Source organism: Panulirus ornatus, chromosome 11 (genome assembly GCF_036320965.1).
Source record: "Panulirus ornatus isolate Po-2019 chromosome 11, ASM3632096v1, whole genome shotgun sequence".
NCBI lineage: Eukaryota > Metazoa > Arthropoda > Malacostraca > Decapoda > Palinuridae > Panulirus > Panulirus ornatus.
This window is the reverse complement of record NC_092234.1, coordinates 61,893,903-61,920,532: the sequence shown is the minus strand read 5'-3', so window position 1 is coordinate 61,920,532 and position 26,630 is coordinate 61,893,903. Positions and strand designations below refer to the sequence as shown.

Here is a 26,630-nt window from a genome sequence, read left to right as displayed (position 1 = left end):
ATCGGTGGAGGGAGCTGCCGGTTGGCTATTAAACTGGAACATTGGCCCAGGTGTCGGGCGAGTTACGGCCGATCAACCCCGATAACCGTGATCGGCTGCCAGAGGAGTCGATCTCAACTGACGATATTCTGTGTCCCGGGAGATCTACGACCCAGAAACCCCAGTGGATGTGTTTATCGTAGCCTGGAAGGTCATTGATGTGCGAGTTTTGCATTTCGTAAGTGCTGTTCCCGTAGAAGCTCACGGAGGGAGAGAGAGGATGTTTGAGGATTTGACAAGGATGGGAAAATTAATGAGTAGCGCAGATCCACTCTTCATCTTCCTCCTCCTCCTTGCAAGGCCCTTCACCTTCACAAGGTTACCCCGTCTACCTCTGGCCTCATTAGCTCATCAGTGGCACACTTAGTAAAGAAAATGATTCCATAAAATGTACCTTCGAGAACGCTCTGAACCCCTAATTAGACGACGCTCAGTGGACGCAAACCAACACACACTGTCGCACTAGATCACCAATCCAACATTTTTGTCCTCCATGACAGCTTCCAGTAAGCTAATATATGAACTACTTCCATTAGGGCTACAGCTAAATATCATGGCTTTATTTCTGGAGTAGGAGATTCCATCAACAGGAGTGACTACTCAGGTCCATTTCTTCGTCTGTGGACCCTTGGAGAAAGCACCTCGAGACAACATCCGTGTTAGTCCTACCTGACCAGATTATTATACATGAGAGGGACATGTGTACAGGTTATAATGGCCTTACACACAGAGGACTTGCTACCTGATGTCCTAGATTCTTCCCTCGACACTTACCTTGACACGCACACACTTGCCGTCACTGTAAGCCTGGAATACGGATGTAACTGTTGTTATAGTAAGGTCGCATTGCCTAGTGCTGAAAGAGTTTTCTCAGACATTACGATAGGCACAGTGAGATCAGTCACGTGGCTTCTACCATTTGTCCAGTTGACAGAGAACCCCAGCTCCTCATACACGGTGAAAGTGGCAAGTGTCGTAATGGAGCAACTCTCAGATGTCTGGATGATGAGGAGGCCAATGATGCGACACTAGACATACACATGGTGATTACAAAAGCTCCTCCTGAACCAATTATCATAAGAAAAGGCCGTGACAGTGACAAGCAAGATGGAGTGATAAAGAAAACCTAAACGAATCTATTTTCAAAATATCCACGTTCAATATGATCTGTGGCTTGGCAGATATCGGAGCGTTATTTTGATTCCCACCTATAATTTTGTGGTATGAGAAATTGATATTTTCTGTTATTCCCACGTATCGTTTTCTTCAAATTTTCTAAAGTTGTCGAAACCCAGAAATAGTGTGTGACCAGGTGCTGTAGGACCCAAAAGGACGGCGGGACAGTAACTGTGGGACCCAGAGAGGTCGTGCCCAGACACCATGAAACCTAGGCAAGGGGCGTGTCCAGTTCCCATGGTACCCACGGAGGTTGTGCCCAGAGATCATGAAACTTAGGGAGGGAGGTGTGTCCAGCTCCCATGGGACACAGGGAGGAGTCATACCCAGAGACAATAGAACCTAGGAAGGGGGCGTTTGAAGTCCCCATGGAACCGAACGAAGGGTTTTGCCCAGACACCATGGAACGTAGGGAATGGGAATCTCCAGACCTCATAGGACCAATGGAGGGGCCCCCCAGAGACCATAGAACCTATGGAAGGAGCGTGTCCAGACCCTATGGGACCCAGGGAGGGGTCATGCTCAGAGACCATGCAGACCTCATGGGACCGAGGGAGAGGCGTGCCCAGAGACCATGAAGGGAGGTGTGTCCATGATACGTTGAACCCAAGGAAGGTGCATGACCAGATACCGTGTGACCCAGAAAGGTGAGGGGGATGGTTGTGCCCAGATCCCATGTGACCCAAGATTGCAGATCTAAAGAGAGGGACGTTTCCACACCCTGTGGGACCCAAAGAGGAGTTCTGCCCTGACGCTTGCTCGACTTAAAAGAGGGGGCATTCCCAGACACTCTGGGACCCAAGGAAGGAGCGTGTCCAGAAACTGTGGGACTCAAGAATATGGCATTTCCAGTCCCCATGGGACTCAGGGAGTGGGGAGCGATCACACCCCATGAGAGCCATAGAGGGTTCGTGCCCATGTAACCCAAGGAAGGGGCATGCCCAGACCTCGTGGAACCCGGGAATATGATTGCCCAAAAACCATGATTTTCGGAAAGAGGGCGGACGTAGAGACTATGGAACCCATGGATGGGACATTCCCACGTGGGACTCACCGAGGGGGCGAACCCAGAGACTGTGGGATCCAGAGAGAGGAATGCTTACACTCCTTGGAAACCAGAGAAAGGGAACCGTCAGAAACTAACACCCGCTTCCACAGCCAGCATCCACCTGCACCACCAGCAACAATTACCCCACTGCCAGTGCCCACCTGCCCCACCTGAACTGCCTGTTTCCACCCGCACCACCTGCGCCTGTCAGTCTACCTTCATGTGTACCTATTTGTATTATGATGACGTAATACCCACCTATTGTACCACCTCCATCTCCATCTAACCTTACCATAAGACCATGAAATCCACCTTCGTTAACAGTACTTCCTGCAATCCTTGTCTCGCGACAACTTGACACCATCGCCATACCACTGACGCGCACCGTCCTCACCCACCTGCATCTCCAAGATCCAACACCTCCACTTGCACCATCTGGACCTTACAGCCTTTGCACAATACCAACACCATCTGCTCCACCTACACCATCTAGACCTAGCAGCCCTCCTTCAGTACCACCACCAGCTTCACCCATCTGCACCTACTTCCTTATGTCCACCACCTTCACCCACCTACAGAACCTGCCTCCTCATGCCCACCACCTACACCCACCTGCACTTACCCTACAACCCACATCATCACCAAATCAAGTTACCACTCCGGCCTCACAACCAGCCTTGTGGACATCACTAACCCCACCTGCACCCACCACTGCCACTTTCCCCACACTTCCCATCTACAGTTTACCGCCACGTATATTTGTGTATTCCACATAAACTCGCACAAATGCAAATGTGTTGGTTCTCTGTAATATAGCAGAGTAGGAAAATATACGTTCAATCTATATTCAAATGTTGTCAGGTAAACTTTCTTAAACTTATCCTGACGCTGACCTGGGCGCAGACGATTGTGGTGACGCAACTCGGGATTGTGGTGACGCAACTCGGGATTGTGGTGACGCAACTCGGGATTGTGGTGACGAACATAGGGAGTGTGGTGACGCAACTCGGGATTGTGGTGACGAACATAGGGAGTGTGGTGACGAACATAGGGAGTGTGGTGACGAACGTAGGGTGTGTGGTGACGGACATACGAAATGTGGTGACGAATGTATGAACTGTGGTGACGAAAGTAGGGAGTATGGTGACGAACGGAAGAGTTTGGAGACGTGCGTCGGGGGTGTGATGACATACGTAAGGACTGTGATACCGCACGCAGGGAGTGTCTTGACGCACGCAGGGAGTGTCTTGACGCACGCAGGGAGTGTGTTGACGCACGCAGGGAGTGTAGCGATACACGTAGAAATATGATGAAGCACGTAAGCAGTGTGCTGACGCATGTAGGGAATGTGGTGATGGGCGTAAGGAGTGTGGGGGAGCACGTAGGAGGTGTGGTGGTTGATGTAGGGATTGTGGTGACGGATTTAGGGAGTGTGGTGGTACACGTAAGGAATGTAGTGACGCACGTATGGAGTCTAGTGACGCTCAAAGGGAGTATGGTAACGGACGTAGGGAGTGGAGTGTGGTGGCGCATGTGGGGAGTGTGGTGGTGCAGGGAGGTGTGTGGTGATAGACGTGGTGTGGTGGCTGATGTAGGAAGTGTCTGGAGGACGTGAGGAGTGTAATGGCTGATTTAGGGAGTCCTAATGATGACGGACGTAGGGAGTGTGGTGGCTGATGTGGGGATTGTGGCGAGGATATTGCTAATATTCATGTTACAGTTCCTTGTGTGCTTAATGGGAGAATATTCACTGATATTTCTCTTGAACATAAAGTTACAGGTTTTAACTGGAATTATAAATCAGTGACAGCTGTATGGCATGGAGGAGTGCTATTTCAATTAAGACCTGTAACTCTTTGATCAAGAGAAATATTACTGAATCTTGAAAGAATGGCAGTATGAATATTGGTGAAGGCCACTATAAACTGGATTGCTTTGTCGTAAGCAAAATTTTTAGACTGCTTAATCTGTCTTGACCGTGAAATAAAGATAAATGACAGGCGCGGTGACAGACACTGCCTACACCAGTAACCACGCATGTGAACGAAACCTGGATGTTCTGGCCTTGAGTGACACAAAGCTGAAGGGTAAAGGTGAAGGACGGTTTGGGAATGTCATAGGGGTAAAGTTAAGAGTTTTGGTGAGAGGGCAAGAGCTAAGGAAGGGGTAGCACTATTGATCAAGCAGGAGTTTTAGTGATGTCTGGAAGAGAGTAGGGAAGTGTGGTCCAAACTGGTGTAGGTTAAGATGAAAATAGGCTGTGGGAGATAGGTGATTATTAGTGTTTATGCACATGGCCATGAGAATAAGGATGATGAGAGGCAAGGGTTTTGGGAGTAGACGAGTGAGTCAGTCAGCAGTTGTGGTGTTAGAAATCTGGTTGTAGTGAAAGGTGATTTGAATGCGAGAGAGTAATTCGGAAATTGGGGGTTTAACTGGGGGACATTGAGTATTCAGTGAGGTGAATCGGAATGATAAACATCTTGTGGAGTTGTGTGCTACAAAAGGACTGGTGACCGGAAATACCTGGCTTAGAATGAGGAGCATACATGAATATACGTGGGTAAATAGGAAAGATGATAAGTGGGCATTATAGGATTACGTACAAATTGATAGGCGTATAAAAGAGACTTTTGGATGTAAATGTGTTAAGATGGACAACTGGTGGAATGTTTGACCATTACCTGGTGGGAGCAAGGGTAAAGATTTGTTGGGGATTTCGGAAAGGGGGAAGCAATATGTGTGCAAAGAGAGTGGTAAGAGTAAGTGAGCTTCGAAAAGAGATGTGTATGGGGAAATGCGAGGAGAGATAGGATGCAGAATGTTAAAAGGTGAGAGGAAAGTGGGTGAGGAATGGAAGGCATTAGGGAAGCAAGCAGTGTTGGCATGCGCTAGAGAAGTGTTTGGCATGTGGGAGGTGGGTAAGTGAGTAAGGGTAGCGTATGATAGGCTGAAGTAAAGTGGTTAGTGAAAGAGAAAAGAGGTATATGGGCGGTACTTATAGGGAAGAATTCCAGATGATTGGGAGGTGTACAAGAGAAAGCGACAGCAGGTCAAGAGGAAGGTGCAGGGGTTAAAAAAAAAAAAGGAGAATTGAGAGTCGGAGTGAACTAGCATCAGTGAACTTTAGGGAAAATTAAATGTTTTGGAAGGAGGTTGATAGTGAGAAGAGAACAAACGAGAACATCGGTGAAAGGGGCAGATGGGGAAGTGCTAACTGGTAGGAATGAAGCAAGGAGGAGATGGAATGAGTCTTTTGAAGGACTTTTGAATGTGTTTGATGATAGGGTGGCAGATGTAAGTTTACGGGTCGAGAGGGTGTGTGAAGTGATAGTCATGGAAATTGGTTTAGTGAAAAGAGAAAAGGTGGTGAAAGCCTTGCATAAGATGTAATATAGCAAGGCGACTGGAGATGATGTTATTGCAAATGAATTTCTTAGAAATGAGGTGACTGTGTTGCTCATTCGTTAGTTGGGATTTTGTGTGTTTGGCCGAGTGCCTGTATAGAGCTGATGGATAAAAGCAAGGGGGTCAGAGATGAGCGTTTGAATTTACAGAAGTACAAGTTTGTTTAGTGTACCAGGAAATTTGTATAAGAGTGGTAATTTGAGAGGGTGGTGGTATGCACAGATCATCAGATTGGGGAGGAGCAGAGTGGTTTCAGAAGTGGTAGTGGATGTGTGACTCTGGTATTTTCTTTGAAGAATGTGTGTGACAAGAGAAACAGTAGGACTTATGGGTGGCATTTATGGATCTGGAGAAGGCATATAATTTTAGGGTTGACAAAGGTGCTTTGTGGGAGGTGGTATGGTTATGTGGCGTGGGAGGGAAGCAGTGAGGAATTTCATCAAGTGAGGAAGAGTGTGTGCGAATAGATGGGGAGGAGGGTAAATGGATCCTGGGGAAGGTGGTGCTGTGGCATCAGTGTATGATGTCACCATGGATGTTTAATCTGTTTACAGTTGGAGCAGTGTGGGAGATGAATGCAATGGTCTTGAGGAGAGAAGCACTTATGCAGGTTGTTGAGGGTGTGGAAGCCTGGGAGGTGAGTCAGTTGTTGTTTGCTAATGACACGGAGCTGGTGGCAGATTCGAGTAAGAAACTGCTGGAACTAATATCTGAGTTTCAGAGTATGTCAAAGAAGAAATTGATGTTAAATATGATCAAAAGCCAGGTCCAGCAGTGAAAAACAGTGAACATTGTCTCCAGGTCATTGTTCACTGTGGTTTATGCGTTGTCTCTCATAATTAGTCAAAGTCTTTGCCGCTGCTTTCCATCCTCTGTTGTCACAAGTCACTGGTCTCAGTGTTAGAGACATTACATCCTGTTGGTCTAACCTAAGGACATCCATGGCAACCCTTTGATCCATCTCTCTAATGTTTTTTTATTGGAAGCCTCCTACTGTCTCTTGTTACATTCTTTTTCAATGTGTGTGTGTGTGTGTGTGTGTGTGTGTGTGTGTGTGTGTGTGTGTGTGGTTACCTAATTGTAATCACCATTTTATATTACATGGAGAGGGAGTTTTACACTCGAAGGGCCTCATCTCTTGAACATTCTCACCATGATTTAACTGTTTGAATCTATGTATAGTGTCTGCATTGACCATATCCTCAGTCATATTTTCACTGTGTGTGTGTTTGTGTGTGTGTGTGCGTGTGTGAGTGTGTGTGCCCCTAACAAAAAACCTTCTCGATGAAGTTGAGAAAGTTTACACTATAATTCAGAGACACTGTGTTGGACTCCACACACTGACCCTCCTCTGTCGTGCCCAGGGACGGAGGCAGGGTATAATGGTAGAGTCTCGGCAGGATCCACCTGGAGGAGGGCCCACCACCGTGCTCCACACCTCTGTCTATTCGTCGACTTTCACTACCTGGACATGTTTCGTAGCGCTCTCTCTCTCTCTCTCTCTCTCTCTCTCTCTCTCTCTCTGGGCTTATCTTACATTCTAGAGCTTAAGCAGGACTACACACCAACAACTAGTAATGGTGTTCTGGCCAGTGAATCACAAGGAAGTTCAACCACAATAACGGGGTAAAAATGTTAGTCACTTTAGTATTCTCGGTTATTTTTTGACTTGCCCTCCAGCATCTGGTATTGGAGGCTGAACCACTTTGTATCCTGGAGTTTATGTTGGTCAGACCTCTTGCCTGTGAACTGTTGACTCAATAAACATGGTTTGTATTTATATGTGCGAGGAGCGGGGGCCATGGCCACTGCCTGCCTGCCTGCTAGCCTGAACACCAATCCAGTACACTGAAAAATCTAATCGTATTCTCACCATTACGAATATCACTATACCAGAACACGATATGGTGTACGGACACTGGGGCTGCATGATGATGATGATAGATGTCAACAAATTTCAACATGCAGTATGGTGCTGTTCACCGGCACGACTTGGACAAATATCATGCACCAGTCAAGGCTGTCTCAGGTGAAAGAAAAGAAAAAGGGAAAGAAAAAGAAAGTAGAAGTTATTAAGGTCAGCAAGTGTCTGTAGACCTGCGTCTCACGAGTGTTAAGCCAGCACACCTCGCTCATACGAGAGTTGGACTCGCATAACTTCCACCTTAACGGCGGTCAGAATAACATGATTGATTTCAAAAAATTATCTGATGTAACTTCCTCTGCTGAGAGGGCTACCGTACGTAACTCTCACATGTTTGAGTTATTCACTGACCTAACTCACTCCTACGAGTGCTGGACTAAAATAGCTCCCTCTACAACGAGTGTCAACATAACTTCCACTTGCATGAGTGATGTGCAAACGTAAATTTCCATTCCACCAGTGTAACATGAACATGACTTATTCCCAACTCTAATTTCTAACGAGAGTTACAGTAACATAACTCTCCTCTACGACATTTCTGTTGAAGTAAACTCTCTCTTCTTCAAGTACTGCACTGCTATAACCCGCCACTCCTGTGAATGTTGGACTACCCCTAACTTTCACTCCTCTAGGGAGTAATCAAACGTAACTCTCACTCCTGCCAGTGTTACTAATGCTGGAGTTGTTAGCATGATTCACTCATGCGAGTGTTTGAGTAGCTGAATTTTTACTCGTACCAGATCTCTGCTGCAATATCTCTCACTCCTGGATTGACATGGCTCACTCAGCACGGAAGATGGACTTCCTTAACTCTTGTTTATACAGTTCTGGGGCTAATAATTCTTATTCAGAGCTCTGGAATAACAGGTTTCTCATTCGTATGAGTTTTACACTGACCTGACTCTTTCTTGGGATGTAGACATCAGCTGCCAAAAGTATTGACACCTTCCTGACGTAGGAGTGCTGAGGTGATGGCCGGAACCATCTTAACATTCTTCGTGTCAGTGGGTTGTGAACAGCAGCCACCCAAGGTAGTGCTACTTTCCTGACTTGAGCATGTTGAAACGGTACTTGAACCATCTAACACTACTGGACTTGCTCACTATATAGTAGGTAATAGTCGGCCGGGCTAATAATAGGCTACTGGGTTAATAGTAAATTAATTTTCATTACTTTTCGTAAGATACACCATACACGTATCTCTTTCATTCCCTGTTTATCTTTCCACTCTTTCTGGTACACACACACACACCATGTACAACACACACACACCATGTACAGTCGCTGAGAAAAGTATTGAAGGTTCATTGGCGAGCTCACGGCTCTCATATTCGAATCAGGATCGTACCGGGACCGCTGTGAATATCGAGCCTGTGATTCATAGTGAGTGAACCCTGCTGCCTCGCTCTGGTAACAGCTGATCTGGTGAGGATGGAGGTGACGGCTGCAGACTTCCAGTGTTGCCTCGCTCGCCCCAACTGCATCCCATCTACTGTGGAGCTCCTATGCAAGATACACCCCTGAGTGTCCTCAGTAATTAGGTAAGTGGACCAGACTTTTGTTAATGGGTTTTTGTTGCTCGTATGCCGTCTGGACCTGATGGGTTTGTCACGACTGAACGGTCATGTGACCTTGAGACAGTTTGATATCTTTCAGTGATTTATTGTAATATTTTGCCAAAACCCTAATCTGTCGTCAGAGGCCGATAGTAAAGAATAGTTATACAAACTCTCTGCAAGCAATACTAGAATAGACTTCAAGTATATGGATAAGGAAATATAAAGCTATTCATATCATACATATGTAACTAGAATGAGCTTCTCATGTTTGATCACCGCACTTAAAGAAGCATGAAGAGCTAAGGGAGAAGGTCCAAAGGAGGGCAACAAAGATGTTACCATAATGAAGAGAGCCAAATGGCAATGTGGGTAGAGGCTTTAGATTTGTCCAGCTTGGAAAAGACAAGAGTTAGGAATGATGATGTGGGCAGTAAACAATTCTTTGAGAGATGTAGGGATAGTAACCAGAGGACGTAACATGAAGCTCACTCAGAAAATGTGGATATGATGTAAAGATATACTTTTAGCGATTACAAATGGGTAAATGGAACAGCAGGATAGAGGACATGGTCAATGCAAAAAGCATTCATAACTCTAAATGGTTGTATGATGGTAGTAAATGTTCAAGAGATGTGGCGCTATGAGTGTACAACTCCATCCCATTAGTGAACAAATGTGTAATTATAAATAGGTAATCGCACACAAGAGCCTGGACCTCGTATGTGTAAGATTACTTCTCCGTACGTTACAAATAGTTGATTACCCACAAGGGAAGATATACCATACAAGGTATTAAGGGATTATCATGGCTCCATAAAGCTGTCGCAGGTCCAGCTTTACCTCACTGGCAACACCTGCACTCCGCCAGACTACCTCGTAAACACCGCACATTAACCACACTAAATTATTACCCACGTGAACAACAACTTAAGAAATCCGGCCCAAGTTTCTGCTTCATCTTGATTGTACCTGAGGCAGGGATGGATCCTTTGGTGGGGGAGGGGGTCATGAGGACCTGCTCCTGCAGGGGGAGGGGACCACCATAATGTTGGGTGGAGGAATGGGTGGGTGGCTTTGACGGGTGGGTGAGACTGTCGGGTGAGTGGGTGTGGCGAGTGATTGGGTGTGGCGAGTGAGTGGGAGTGTCGGGTGCGTGGGAGTGCCGGGGGGTGGATGTATCGAGAGGGTGGGAGTGTCAGGTGGTGGGTGGAAGAAAACGATTCCCTTGAAGGAGTTAAGATCAGCAGGTACCGCGGGATAACAGGCGCCGTTGTAGAAATGGAGACCTGCCACTCCCAGCCCCAGGGATCACGGTCATCGTTATTGCGTCACTCGTGCACCATGCCCCTGGCAGTGCTCGTGTTGCGTCACTCGTGCACCATGCCCCTGGCAGTGCTCGTGTTGCGTCATTCGTGCACCATGCCCCTGGCAGTGCTTATCCTAGGAAGCACAGAACAGTGAGCTAGGTTTGGCTCAGATACGTATGGCCCAGGACATCCGATCTTATACAAACCACGGGACTAGGTCTTCCTTGATCACGTCAGTGAGTCGCACTAAGTGCGGATGGGTACCAGCGACCTAGTCATCATGGTCGGTAACTTCTACAGTTCTTCTGAACCAGTCCCCAGTCTGAGGTACAGTAGCAACAATCTCTGTGGTACTTTCTTTTCAAGACGACGTCACCTGTGGTCACACGACCCCTCAGATCAGCTCTCTTGGACGACGAGACAGAACTCAACGACGAAGTTGTGGATGAAATTTGCAACATTTTATTGGGAAAATGCAACACCACAGAACACCATCTTGCCAGTATTGGCTTGGTTAAGCGACGGGATAAGAAGGTACTGGACGTGATGCGTCAGATCATAAGTGTTGGTCATGCTTCGAGGAACAGGGTCGTGGCTATGGTACAGAGTGCAATAGATTCGGCGATAGATATCTCGGTTGCGGACTCGCCTGTACTCTGATGAGTCAAAGATACTACCTTATGATCTGGTATGCTCTAGACCGAGACGTGAGCATAACAAGGAGGAATACGTCCAAACTAGACTAATATAGTCACGGATCATCTGTAGCAGCGTCATACATTCCTTACGGAGAGCGAGCGTGAACATGGCAAGTGACCAAAACAAGACTGCAGAGTTAGAAGAGGCCGACTGGTCATAGTTAACGTACAGAAGAAGGCTGGCCCTGTGTCTAAAAGGTTATGCGTCCCATTCACAGTGGTAGACATCCTCTATAAGTTTAGTTTGGCACATACGCTTACCGGAGAGTCACGAATGGAGCGCGTTAATCTAAAGGTCTTCAACGATACAAATATTCCCCAGGGACGTTTCTGTTCCCCGAGTCACCAGCACCCATTCCACCGTTGACAACAGATCCCCCTCCGTTGCCTCGGTCGCCTACCGGATTATCGATAAACACAAAGCCCTTGTTTCGTATCAGTACGCTTCAGGCGTAAGACAGAACTTTCAGTGGAATCGGAAGCTCAAAGGGTAAACAACACACTGAAAGAATTGTGTGGTGATGAAGATAGCTCGTACACCGGAAAAAGTTATTGTTCGACATCAGAAGTTTATTGCCTTTCACAGACACTATTCATCATATTTTATGTATATTTTGTTATTGTTGCATTGTTTATAGCCTCCCCCGTTACTTATATTATTCATTTTATGAATCGGTGATTCCAAATTATATATTCTCGTAGTGCCTGAGGAGCAGTGCCACTGTTTAGCCTACCGCCTGTTGGATATTGTATGGTGATATTATATATCACATCAGCTTACCAGCTTTTGTATCTGATTTGTTATTTGTAACGAATTTTGTTAGCAAGCAGTAGCCTCTAAGAGCGTAACCTGAAGACACTATGAATAAGAACCCTCGAATTTTAACAGCTTTTAAGATTTAGAACAGTTTGATTGAAGAAAAAATGAAAAGACTCGTTTCTTTGAACTTGTTCCCTTGATGAACAGCATAAACAGAAGTCCTATACCTTTCATCTTGTAAACTCGAAATTATATAACGAGGAACCTTTGAGCTTTGAAACCTTAGAAAAAAGAAAGCATGAATAGAAAGGTGTGACTTTGAGACTGTAACCTCAAAAGCAACGTGATGAAGGAGATCCTAACCACTCACTCAAAGGGTCAACTCCAAAACAGCCTCGACGTGTGTGACATTGTAATACCAAAACAACTGAGTCGCTAAGAAGCTTCGACCCTTTGACAGTGTGACATAAGACGCGTCATGACGCGGAAACCCCCCCGCGAGAAGCCTCCAAAACAGCATAGCTAGTAAGCCTTGACCTTTGACAGTGTAACATAAGACACATCATGACGAGCTAACCACTAAGCATGATTAGGAAACCTTGACCATTGTCGGTGTAACATCAGACACAACAGTAACAGGTAACCCGGCCAATAACATGGTAACTTCCATAACAGCATGGCTAGGAAGCTTGACCTATGACAGTGAAATCTCAAGAAAAGTGTTACCACGAAGCTTCGATCTTTGACATATTGGAGCTATCACAACAGCATGACCAGCAGGCCTCAGGGTTTGATGTTATAACTCGGGTATGGATAAAAAGCCTCGACCGACCATTTGACGCTATAACAGTAAAAAAAAAGATATATATATATATATATATATATATATTATTTTTTATTTTTTTATTATACTTTGTCGCTGTCTCCCGCGTTTGCGAGGTAGCGCAAGGAAACAGACGAAAGAAATGGCCCAACCCCCCCGTACACATGTATATACATACGTCCACACACGCAAATATACACACCTACACAGCTTTCCATGGTTTACCCCAGACGCTTCACATGCCTTGATTCAATCCACTGACAGCACGTCAACCCCGGTATACCACATCGCTCCAATTTACTCTATTCCTTGCCCTCCTTTCACCCTCCTGCATGTTCAGGCCCCGATCACACAAAATCTTTTTCACTCCATCTTTCCACCTCCAATTTGGTCTCCCTCTTCTCCTCGTTCCCTCCACCTCCGACACATATATCCTCTTGGTCAATCTTTCCTCACTCATTCTCTCCATGTGCCCAAACCACTTCAAAGCACCCTCTTCTGCTCTCTCAACCACGCTCTTTTTATTTCCACACATCTCTCTTACCCTTACGTTACTCACTCGATCAAACCACCTCACACCACACATTGTCCTCAAACATCTCATTTCCAGCACATCCATCCTCCTGCGCACAACTCTATCATATATATATATATATATATATATATATATATATATATATATATATATATAGTATGACTCACTTACAATATATGGTTTCAAGTATTTGACTCCAGTTTTATTACTTTCAACTTCTCCAGGAGAGAGAGAGAGAGAGAGAGAGAGAGAGAGAGAGAGAGAGAGAGAGAGAGAGAGAGAGAGAGAGAGGCGGGGGGAGTTTGGACGAGGGCTTTCCTGCCTAAACATTGTCGGGCGGGTTACTGCCACAGCTGCAGCAGTTATTCAGAGGTAACTACCTTTCCATACCTCACTGTGAGCACAGTAACGTTCCCTAACGTACAGTGTTACCTGTACACTACCCTCGTAACCCACCAGACTTTTTTATGTATTGGATCTATGATACGACCCATCACTGGCCAGTCATTACCCAGAATCCATTAAATGTTCGGCGATTACCCAGGATCCGTTATACGTCCAGCCATCAGCCAGGATCCATTACATGTCTAGCCATTAGTAAGAAGCCATTAAATGTTCTGTCATGAGCCAGGATCCATTATACATCCAGTCATTAGCCAGGATTCGTTTTATGTCCATTTATTAGCATGGATCCATTGTATGGCCATTCATTACCCCGGATCCATTACATGTTCTGTCATTAGCCAGAATCCATTAATATGTCCAGCTATTTCCCAAGGAACTATTATATCCCCTGTCATTACCCATGATCCACTACATGTCAAACCATTAGCCAGGATCCACTAAATACTCAGTCATTAGACATGACGTATGTTCAGTCATTAGCCAACCAATTTCCATTATATGTCCAAACATTCAACAAGACCCATTATATGTCCAGCGATTACCAAGGATCCATAACATGTCCGGTCATTAGTCAGAATCTATTATATGTCTAGTCTTCAGCCACGATCTGTCACATGTACAGACGTCACATCCAGGAACCATCATAACGTCCAGCTTTTCTTCATGATCCGTCTCGTGAATATCAAGATGTCCCAGACTCTACCTCTGGCGACCCCTTGATCCAGGATCCACACCTCGCCCGAACCCAGATACCAGGCGGAGACTACTACACCCACTGGTAAAACCTCAAGCGTTAGAAAACATCGTCTCAGAACTGAACTTCCTAACTCTAAGGGAATCATTTTCAAGTGTCCATAGTTTTAGTTAGTGATGAAGAATGGGGGGGTATAGGCGAGTGGTGGTGGTTGCAACTGTGACGACTGGGGCGCTGCACGTCTCAAGGAGCTGTACCCTTGTTGAGGGGGACGGATCGCATCCTAGAGAACTTTGCGTTGGGGAAATACTGTACACCATCCATGTACAGTCGTTGTCCAAGGTCCATTACATGTACAGTCGGTATTTGGCTTTGTACTCATATCAAAGGGCATGATGACAATGCCAAGAAATGAAGGATTACACTGGTGGCTCCTCCAGGGAATAGTGACAGCCTGGGCGACATTAGTAGTTCCCTGGGACACTGTACGAGTCTGGCTGAGTGTGGCTCCTCAGGGCCAAAGGGAGAGCTTGGCCGACACTGGTGACCCCCCCCGGGGTAAAGTGAGAGTCTGGTTGACACTAGTGGCTTCCCAGGATACAGTGAGCCAGGCCGTCACTGGTGGCTCTTCTGGGCCATGATTTGCCTTGCGAAATGTATCCTTCTCTTGTGAATAGATTTCTATATATTTCTAAAGGAAATTGAAACTGAGCCTGAGGGTGAGGCTGCAGTTCATAATCGTAAAGCAGCCTCGTTCAGAAAATATACTGGTAGGTGCTTCTGTGGAGTGAGGGTTTGTGCCAGAAAGGAAATATACTCATTGGTGGCCACTTGGGCTAGATAGGTTGTAGGTCATTATTCTCCCCAGCCTGCAGATTTGTGTACAACAGATTTGGGGTTAAGTCCTGACAGTGCTTTGTATTCTGCAGTATTATCCTGTATATACATTATCCTATTTATCTTTCATTTTTAGTTCAATTATTGTGTGCAACATACCACTGGCAGAGAAGCTTTAGGTAAATCCTGCCTTAGAGTTATTGCAGGGCTTTGTAACTAAGGCGAATGGATTAGCTTAGACGGGTTGTATAAAATTTCTGTTGCTACCAGCTGGAATAGACAAGAAGTTGTACGGTTGTCGTTAAGAGGTTAATGAAAAGGATATTTTGCCTGTCTCTTCTTTATGTTGTAGCAGCTTTTGCTTGATAGAACAGAACTCCAGCTACCATCCGAGCTGAGGCAGAAGGAACTACACACTGGAGTTACAAAGAGACAGACCACACACACTCAAGGTCCAGGAGAGGTGTTCTGGCCTTAACACTACTTAAAAGGGCAAAAAAAGACGCAGTCCCTTTAAAAGCAGTAGAAGAAAAGGATAGCAAGGCAAAATGTGTCTCCCACCCTTCACTCCCTCCGACAGCACGCCAGACGTAAAACGGGTAGAAAAAAGTACCTTGTAGGATTAATATGCCTGAAAGAAGCTTTGACTGGAAAGTCAGAAGGTAGAATGAACGTGCACATGTCATGTATCCCAATACCAATGACATCTCCTGAAAAGGCCACACACTGTGGCTGTTGCTCAGTTGTTGAGGAGGGAGATGATTCTAACCATATATCCAATAGATGTGCCCATTGGAGATACTCTGACGTACTGCAACATCTTGATGTGAAATTCAAGCATCTGATCAAAGTCGAAAAAGTTGCCCAAGTAAATCTGAAATTATTTTTGGAGAGGCACCTCACCAAACTGACGTAGGTGTAGGAAGAACATCACAAGTGAGGACCGCCAGAAAGATTGATTGCGTCTTGCAAGGTAAGATTACCGAACCTAGTCAGAGTGACAGAGTCGCCATAATGACTAGTCCGAAAAACCAGTGAAACTTTTCGACTTTATACCGATTATTGCAAGTAAGATATCATGACTAGAACTGATACCTACCCCATGTAAAGGCTAGGTGACGTTATTGATTATCTGGGTACCGAAACCACGATTGATTTACTTCGATGTTATCAAATACGTTTGTTGGGGGAAAGCAAAAGAACTTTTTGCCTTTGTTACACCAGATGGTTTTTGGAAACATCCTGTCTCGCCTTTTGGACTTGAGCATACTCTTGCTACATTCCAACTTCTGATTCGGCAAATGAAAGTAAAATCATGGAGGCGTATCTTATAGTTTACAACTCAGAGTTGAACAACTTCACGAGCTCTTTGCTCGCCTCCATCGAGCCAGTCTAGCAGTAAACCTCACTAAATCTGACGTTTGTAAGGCTTACGTAATGTTTCCAGGAGATGTAGTGGGTCAGGGAAGTGTTATACCTATTGACGCCAAAGGTGAGGCTATTCATATATTCCCGCTTACAAAGATAGAGAGAGCGAAGCGAGGTTTCTGTCGAATTTGCAGAAATTTCTCCGCCATTGCTGCTCGTCCCGCAAACCCTTTGAAGAAAAACAACAAAGTTAGCTGGTCAGAGGATTATGAACGTGCTCCACCAGCATGAAAGGACTTGTCGTTGATACACCAGTTCTTCAGGCACCTCATTATGAGCGGCTGTACTGTCCTGCAGGTTGATGTTATTGAGCTGGGTGTTGGAGCCAGTCCTTATGCAGAGAGTCATGGGTAGTTATGCAGAGAGTCATGGGTAGTATTTTCATGTTTGGTGATACAGCACAACATCTGCGTAATACCAGATTTATTAGTTCGCAACTGAAAAGAAAGCGTCTGCCGTCATTCTTGTCCTCCAAGCGTTTTGATATCTGTGCTAGTGTGTTGACTTAGATACACAAAGCTCATAACACGCTCGTATTCACTGAATGTATTAGGAACAAAATTAATGCTTTAGGTGCTGGAAGTTGCAGTTAAAGCTTATGTTTTAGTGATACGACACATTAACATGGTTAATAGATTTATGTTTGTATTAAGAAACTATTTCATTTCTGTTCTCTGATATCTGGGCATTAGATATTACTGTGAAATTTCAAAATTATTTTTATGATACCGAGATGTTTTTTCTTTGGTAATTTCCGTATGCACTTAAAATTTATTTTGGGTGAAGGGGGATAATTATGTCCATTAGTATTTGCATCCGATTCACTACAGTCATTTATGAATAAATGATTTTCTGGTATGGCTTAGTGAAAATTTTTCTTTTTCAGTTACATTATTTCCAAGATGCAGCGTATGTTCACTGATAACATCTCTATATCAGTTGTATAGAATTATATGAGCATATATCCGGTGAACAGAAGCCATAGAAGAAAAGGAAGTTCTTATTCTATTTGATGTACATTAACCCTGGCGTCACTTACCCATTTCCCTGTCTCTTGCTTCAGCCATTCTTCTTATGTCTGCTTTCAGCCTTTCTTTATCCATCTCAGTCCAGCACAATGCTCCCTGGAAGGCGGCCAGAAGTTAGGGAAAATGCTGATGTATTGCTGGGTTGACCTGTCGGGTAGGGTTCATATCTTCTGTGATATATGTTCCTGATGGAAATATGTTTCGCTCTGTTCTTGTATCCTTTTCTTGCAAATCACTCTGTGTATTTTCACGTGAATTTTTCATTAAGTATTGTTATGTCTCCCTCTCATATAACTTTAGTTGCTAAGCCATTAGGCCAATACGCAGTGGCTCTCCGCAGTATTGGCATCTGGGTCGGGGCGCGTAAACCTCCCGTCTAGGCTCGTACCCTGGGAACCAGTGTGGGTCGGGTGGCATAAACCTCCCTTCCTAAGCTCGTCGTACCCTGGGAACCAGTGTGCCATCTGCTCTCCCGCTCTTCATAAACCGTCCACTTCATCCTTGTTCTCTGTTCCTTACTCTCCTCCCTGCATATCCCTGGTGGACCTGCATGAGTGAGAGAGCCGCAGACCACACCTCTCCACGGAAGGTCAACCAGTAGTGGGCGGTGGCTTAGTCTCTCGGCTTATTGAGGGTAAGCTCACTGATGATGTGTGTTGTGTGGTAGTCCTTATCCGTATGTTAATCTTATCTACGTTAGCCTTATCTGTACGTCAGCTCTTAGATCTGTACTTAGTGTTATATATTGACCACTATAGTTAATGACCAGAGACGGGTTATTGAATAATTGTAACTCGGTTATATAAGATTAATATTAGTTGATATATATATATGATATATTCCTCTGGGTTATGTCAGCTTAAATTGCTGTTTAAGGCATCGATAAGTAATGGTATTGCTTCATTTAGGAGAAGTAATGGTATTGCTTCATTTAGAAGTAATGCAGCCTTGTCATAGTTTGAATGCCTGGCAGACCTACCTGTAGAGACAGAGTTTTGGCATAAGATACGAGTGATTTCTGGTGGCCACTTGGGCATGTGTAGGTTGTGGTTGACCGTTTGCCTTGTACCATATATTATGTTGTAATGATATGTAATAACTACAACCCCAGGTATCCTTCTGTTGGGCACTTGAGGTTTTATGACTGCGTTCCAAACAGGAGCAGGAAAATTAAGGACCCTCCTGGGACGAACATTACTCACACACACACACACACACCACAATCCCCTACAACACCAAGGTTTCCCAACTACCACACAAGAGGTCCTGGTTTCGAACCCTTGCCGTTAGAGGGCATTATTTGTTCTATGAAACTGCACGTTCATATACACTATATTCGCATATGTATGTATATGAGCTCCAGACTGATGTAGGCGAATATAAAAATGAACTGGGAGAGATGTGTCCTGGGAGCAGCTGAGTAAGTGTTTCAGCAGTTTTGATCCAGGAGAAAGTATGAGTGATGAGTTATTTGATTGCAACAAGAGTGAGTAATATGACAAGTGAGAGTACAACTGGGAGACAGTGGCTGTTCAGCAAGGTGAATAGGAATGGTGAGGAGCATGAGGAGTTATGTGCTGAAAAAGGACTGGAGATTGGTTGAAAAAGAGGAACATGCATAGACATATACAGAAAAGGTGGTCAGCAAGCATATTAGATTACAAACTGATTGACAGGCGTGTAAAAGAGAGGCTCTTGGTTGTGAGTGTGCTGGGAGAGGCGGATGATATGTCTAGTCACTACCAGATGGAGGCGAGAGTGCAGATCTGTGGAGGCCTTCGGGAAAGAGGAACTGATGCATGATGCAGGTGAGAAGAACAGTGAAAGTAGATGAGCTTGGAAAAGTAGATGAGCTTGGAAAAGATATTGCAGGAGTGATTGGATGAACGATGGCAAAAGATGAGAGTAAACGAATCCAGGCTAGTGGATTAGGAATGGGAGATATTAAGAGAAGAAATGCTGGCATGTGCAGGTGAAGTGTGTAAGAATGCTTAAGTTGAGAAATGGGCAGGTGAGAAAGGATAGCGAGTGGTGGCGTGACGAAGTAAACTTGATAGCAAAAGACAATGCAAAGATATATGGGCATTACTTGCAATGCAGGACTGAAAATTATTACCTGTATAAGAAAAAGTTGCAGGTCAAGTACAGGGTGCAAGGGGTTAAAAAGGAGGGCAAGTGAGAGTTGGGGTGAGCGAGTATCAGTAAACTTTAAGGATAAAAAAAATTTTCGGAAGGAAGTCACTTTTGTGACAGAGCGCGAGAACAGATGTCAAGAGGACAAATAAAAATGTGGGAAAAGGTAGTGGTAAAGTGAGGGCGAGATGGAGTGAGTATTATGAAGAACTGTTGAACGTGTTTGATGATAGGGTGTCAGGTGTAGGGCGCCTGGATTAGGAAGGTATGCGTAGTGAGAGAGTCATGGAAAGTGATTTGATGAAGATATAACAGCTGGTGAAAGCCTTGCGTAAGAGGAAATGAGGCAAGGCGATTGGAGTGAACGGTATTGCAGCTGAATTTCATGAGAAAGGGGGGTGACTGTGCTACTGATTAGTCGGTTAGCTTTTTCATAGTGAGGTGGCTGAGGATTGAATGAATGCACGTATAGTGCCATCGTATAAAGGGAAGGGGAACAAAGTCGAGTGTTAGAACCACAGAATTATAAATCAGTGTATCTGGTAAGATGTATAGGAGAGTTGTGAATGAGAGGGGTGGAGGCTTGCACACAGCATGACTTAGGAGGACCAATGTGGTATTTGGAGTGGTAGAGGATGTGTAAATCATTTGTTTACAGTAACCGACTCGCTTCCCTGCCTACTAGTTCCTCTTTGCAAGACCACTGCATGTAATTCCCTCACCGTCCCATTCATAAGAAAAATTAAACTGACATGGTGACATCACACTACCCTGTCGCAGATCAACGTTCAGTCGGAATCACTCGCTCTTCTCTTCGTACTTGTTCACATGCCTTACACTCTTGATGAAAACTTACCGCTTTTAGTAGCTTTCCTCCCACACCATATATTCGTAAGACCTAGGACAAGGCATCTCTGTGAAATCTTACATATGTTCCCCTCAGATCCATAAATGCCACATACAAATGCTTTTGTTTTTTCAAGTATTTCTCGCACACAGTTTTCAAAGCAAACATAAGATCCACACATTCTCTACCACTTTCCTAAAACACAGGTTCCTCCCCAGTCTGCTGCTATGTACATGCCTTCACCCTCTCAATCACCACTCTCCCGTACAACTTAAATGTTGCACTCGACAAGTTTATACTTTTGTAGTATGAACATTCATCTCTGTTCCCTTTGCCTTTATACAGTGGCACTATACATGCATCTACCAATCTTCAGGCACCTCAGCATGATCCATACATGCTCTGAAAATCCTAACTAACCTGTCTACCACACAATCGCCCCATTTTTTAAGAAATTCAACTGCGCTACCATCTACTCGACCCCCTTGCATCAAACCCCTTTCCATGATTCTTACTTCCCACACCTTCTCAACCAACACACCCTCCATCTGCCACTCTGTCATCAAAAAACACATTCAACAATCCTGTAAAATATTCATTCCAATCTCCTCCTCCAAATCATCCCTACCTGTTACCACTTTCCCATTTGCCCCTTTCACTGATGTTACCATTTAGTCTCTTGTTTTTCTCGCATTATTAACCTCCGTCGAAAACATCCTCGTATTCTTCGTTTACCTGAACTCTTATTTCTCCTCTTTTTTTTTTTTTTTTAACCCTTGCGCCTTCCTCTTGATCACTGCCGTTTTCTCTCGTACAGCTCCCAATAACTTGCATTCCTTCCCAGTATCGCCAATATACCTCGCTTTTCTCTCACATGCAACTTTACTTCATCCCACCACTCGCTACCCTTTCTAACCTGTCTACGTCCCACATGTTACCACTTCTCTTGCGCTTAGCAGTGTATATATATATATATATATATATATATATATATATATATATATATATATAAAGAAAAAAATACAGGTGCTCGATCGTGTTGGGCAATAAAAAATCGTAGTACATAGAGACATTATATTTACAGCTGTACATGGGAGTTGTGTTGGCTTGAGGGGGATCCTCAGTAGGTGGAGGCCAGCAGCAGCAGCAGAAGCAGCAGGCACGGCAGCACCCGCCCAGCACTCCATCCTCCTCCTCCTGCACATACAACATCGTTATTTGGTTCACATCATGGCTACAGTGTTGGACATTGTTTCTACAGTGTAAGATTGTGTCTTCAATGTAAGATGCATGTCATTTACAGCGTAAGAGTGCTACAGTGCAAGATGATGTGTCTACAGGGCTAAATATGGTAGTTACAGCGCAAATATTGTCTACAGTGCAAGGTATGGTAGTTTTATTGCAAGATGATGTGTGTACAGTGGAAGGTAGATAGTTACAGTGCAAGAAATTGTTTACAGTGCAAGGTGTGGTAGGTACAGTGCAAGGTATGGTGCTTGCAGTGCAAGATATTTTCTAACAGGCAATTTATGGTAGTAACAGTGAAAGATGACGAGTGTACAGCGCACGTATGGCTTGCTTGGTTAGAATATTCCTCATGCAGCACCTTGCTTGGTTAGAATATTCCTCATGCAGCACCTTGCTTGGTTAGAATATTCCTCATGCAGCATCTTGCTTGGTGAGAATATTCCTCATGCAGCACCTTGCTTGGTGAGAATATTCCTCATGCAGCACCTTGCTTGGTGAGAATATTCCTCATGCAGCACCTTGCTTGGTGAGAATATTCCTCATGCAGCAACTTGCTTGGTGAGAATATTCCTCATGCAGCACCTTGCTTGGTGAGAATATTCCTCATGCAGCACCTTGCTTGGTGAGAATATTCCTCATGCAGCACCTTGCTTGGTGAGAATATTCCTCATGCAGCACCTTGCTTGGTGAGAATATTCCTCATGCAGCACCTTGCTTGGTGAGAATATTCCTCATGCAGCACCTTGCTTGGTGAGAATATTCCTCATGCAGCACCTTGCTTGGTGAGAATATTCCTCATGCAGCACCTTGCTTGGTGAGAATATTCCTCATGCAGCACCTTGCTTGGTTAGAATATTCCTCAACCAGCATTTTGCTTGGTGAAAGGACATCTCTTGCAGCATATTACCCGAGTAAAAAATACCTAATGCAGCATTTTCTTTCAGCTGTATAACCTGGCATCTTATAGGTCACTGTCACTCAGAGTTCAACCTCGTAAGGAACTGAAGGTTTGACTACAGGTGTTGGACCAAGATTGAATATGTAGAGAGAGTCATTGTCATCAGAATGAACTGGACGAGAAAGTGTCACTGTTAGCAAGCTCTTGTTTTAGCTGTGTTGCTAGAGGCCTTGGACAAGTTCGACCCCGACTTCTCGTATATAAAAAACCAGGGAAGGGGCCGCCACCAGGCAAAGGCCCGTGTCGGACCACTAAAGGTCCCAAGATCTAACAAACAAACAAGTTGTGTTCACTCTGCTCTGTACCCACTCTCTGCCTGGCTGCTCTCTACTCCCGCACCTTCACTCTCTTATGCTATCATCTGTGCGTGTGATCACAATTTGTATGTTATGGGGAGAGAGTTTTACACTCGCGTTGCCCCGTCTCTCATCCTTGTATGTATGTACCATATCTTTACTCCTGTGTATCTTTGCACGCAGACATACACATCCCAGCCTAAGCCAGGACCCATGTCCCCCGTGTGTCACCCTTGCTTGTGTCCCACAGTTTACCAACCGATGTCGTAATCGTTCACAATGCTTGCTGTTGACTTTGTGTCTGCTTTCACGATCATGTCTCTCCACCTTCGTCTGAGTATCTGACCCTCCATCTGTTGTTTCTGACCATTACCATATATATCTTCTATTTACCTCTGTATCTATTTCTCTTCCTCTAATTATTAGCTATTGTATATCTCTCATCGTCAAACACCATATCTACTTTCTCCTCTCTCACAGAATTTATTTTGCTCTGTCCGTAGACATATCTATCTCATTACGTCTATTAGCACATCTATCTTCATCACCAATCTATCTTCTAACTCTGTCACCACATTCATCTTCCTAACCTGTCTATCAGCACATCCAACATCACCCTCTAGCCATGTCATACCCAGGTTGCCAGGTAGCTCCAGCCTGCCCCGTCAATCTGGTCGGCAGACCGATATATCCCCTTGCAACTGTGCTTCTTAACCTCTATCATCTCGCGTCACAATGTCGAATTTGCTTGATCCTCGCGGGACACCGAGTCAAATTTTGCCAGTATTCCACAGCAATTACCCATTGCGAGGATGGAAAACAACTGTTTTTCTACACATACGTACAAATGTATTGCCTTTATAATCCCATATATTCATGTGATTTACAAAATATATTCCTTATAGAATAAATACTAGAGTTGTTTGTTAAGAGACGGTACGATATTCGCTTCACGTCACTAATTAGAAAAGTCCCACATCATCCTACTCGAGCGGCGCTCCACCCAGGGTGCCAAGCATTGCCTTACGGAGAACAATGCCACCTGTGTCCACTCTGCTATAGGGGTATAAGTGTCTTGATAACGTATACGTTATAAGACCTGCACTGTACTGCTGCTTCCTGTAGAGTATCTGAACGACACTCGTCAGGTATTATGGTCCTTCACCTGGTAGTGTTGTACACACAATGTGGCATCCAGATATACCACCCACAATTTGGTGCCCGTATCATCGGACCTGGTTGTATGACGGTCAAGTGAAGGTAGCCCAATCTATCTGCAGCAGTACTGAACCCTATGCACTGTAGTGGTGTACTCTATGCACCGAAGGAGTGTGCCATATGCACTGTAGTGGTTTACCGTATCCACTGTAGCAGTGTACTGTATGCACCGTGGTGGTGTACAGTATGGACCGTAGTGATGTACCGTATGCACTGTAGTGATGTCCCGTATGCACTGTAGTGGTGTACATTACGCACTGTAGTAGTGTACCGTATGCCCTGTAGTAGTGCAACGTATGCAGTGCAACACCAGGATCACACGCCTAGTATCAGAGCACGGATGGGCACAATGCTCGTGCATCATGATCAATGATATTGATGATCCTTGTGCACCGCGCTGTTGCAGGTACAGCATAGCAGGAGGTCTGTGCACAATTGATACACACTACTAGCAGAGTGATAAGAGTTCTATATACACTATCACACTGTACCAACAGTATAGTCGTCCTGGCACACTAACGCACTCCTCCAGCATTATTGCAAGAGACCTGTGCACCTGAACACACCCGACCAGCAGTATAGTAGGAATCTGTGTACCGTAACACACCTTACCAACAGTATGGCAGGAGACCTATGCAACTTAACACACCCTACCATCAGTATAGCAGGAGTCCTGTGCAACCTAACACACCCTACCAGCAGCATTACAGTAGACCTTTGCAACATGACGCACCCTGCCAACAGCATGAGTCCACTGCACACCTAACACACTCTTCCAACAGTATAGCAGTTCTGGCACGCCTAACAAACCCTACCAACAGTATAACAAGAGTCCTGTGCGACCTAAAACCCCCAGCCGAAAGGAAAGCATGTCTTGTGCACGCTAACATCTCGCCGACAGGTTGATAGGAGTCTTGTGCACCCTAACGCACCCTACCTACAGAATAGCAGTTCCGTTCACATTAACCCCCTACCAACAGTTAAACGGGGGTCCTGCGCAACCTGACCCACCCTAGCAACAGTACAACAGACGTTCTGTTCACACTATTTTACCAAGAGTTCTAACAGGGTTCTTGTGCAAGCTGACACACCTTACCAACAGTATAACAGAAGTTTTTGTCACACTGGTATCCTACCAGTAATATAACAGGTGTCCTACGCAGCCTAACACACCAACAGAATAACAGGAAATCCACCCATACAAACACCCTACCGACCGTACAACAGGGGTCTTGTGCAACACACCCAGCCCAGAATGAAACAAAAAGTTCTGTTCACTCTGACTCTCTACCATCATTATAATATCTACGCGCACCACAACACCACAGAAGTACTAACTTAAGTTTTCTTATTGTACAGAGAGGACAGTAACATCTCTGTACATCGATACTGTACAAGAACTATGATGATAATTTCGTGGTATCGCACTATAATGATACTGGTATAGCATACTGACACTCCCATACTGGTATCGCTATACCATGACATTACTGCTATAGCACTATAATAATACTATAACAGCTCAGGTTTGGTATCAAGATTACTAAAGTTGTAGGTAGGTAGGAATATGGGGCGTGGCTTCACCTGTGTTATAGTAGTATTCCTGCGCACTTAAGTAGTCCGGGTCTCGGAGGATGACCTCAGGTGACCTGCTGTGGTGGCTGCCCAGCGACGTCACACAGGCGGCCCGGATGACCCCGCGGTGGAAGAGGTCAGCTCTGGCCTGGAAGCGTAGACCCAACGTCCGCCGGTCGGAGCCCTTCACCAGGTAGGTCTGGAACCAGGCAGGGAACTGTGCCAGTATTTGTGGCATCGTCTCTTACATGCAAGTGTATGATGATGATAGTCTCTCTCTCTCTCTCTCTCTCTCTCTCTCTCTCTCTCTCTCTCTCTATATATATATATATATATATATATATATATATATATATATATATATATATATATATGCCATTCTATCTATCTACCGTTATAGCTAATCCATCTATCTATCTATTTAAATAGCATCTTTAAGTCCCTTTCCAATTCCCAGGGACGGGCTGGTTGCAGACAGCCTCTGCAACATCACTCACACGAGTCCTCAACACATGTCTAGTGTGTTAGAGTGAACCATGGATCTCCACGCTCATCACGCTTCTCACATACTTTCACTTTGCAGGCTTAGTTGATACGTTATGTAAAATAAAAAGAAATACTAACGGTGAACCTTAGAATGTTGTAAGATAATGCAAGTAACTCGAAGCGTACACAAAAAGCTTGGA

General features: G+C 44.9%; 1 protein-coding gene and 1 long non-coding RNA gene across 2 annotated transcripts in view; one reads left to right on the top strand and one right to left on the bottom strand.

Moving 5' to 3' along the window:
- Nucleotides 1-21,859, top strand: part of LOC139751600 (uncharacterized) — a 34,262-nt gene extending 12,403 nt beyond the window's left edge. The window contains exons 3-5 of the long non-coding RNA XR_011713376.1: nucleotides 8,936-9,136; nucleotides 18,010-18,303; nucleotides 21,734-21,859. This is a non-coding gene — a long non-coding RNA (uncharacterized lncRNA). The remainder of the gene's footprint in view (nucleotides 1-8,935; nucleotides 9,137-18,009; nucleotides 18,304-21,733) is intronic.
- The window catches only part of LOC139751599 (uncharacterized), a 74,854-nt gene continuing 69,933 nt past the window's right edge, over nucleotides 21,710-26,630 (bottom strand). The window contains exons 5-6 of the mRNA XM_071667200.1: nucleotides 25,954-26,143; nucleotides 21,710-21,846 (exon numbers count right to left, since the gene is read on the bottom strand). Of these exons, the coding sequence (XP_071523301.1) occupies nucleotides 21,770-21,846; nucleotides 25,954-26,143 (267 nt within the window). The 3' untranslated portion in view covers nucleotides 21,710-21,769. The remainder of the gene's footprint in view (nucleotides 21,847-25,953; nucleotides 26,144-26,630) is intronic.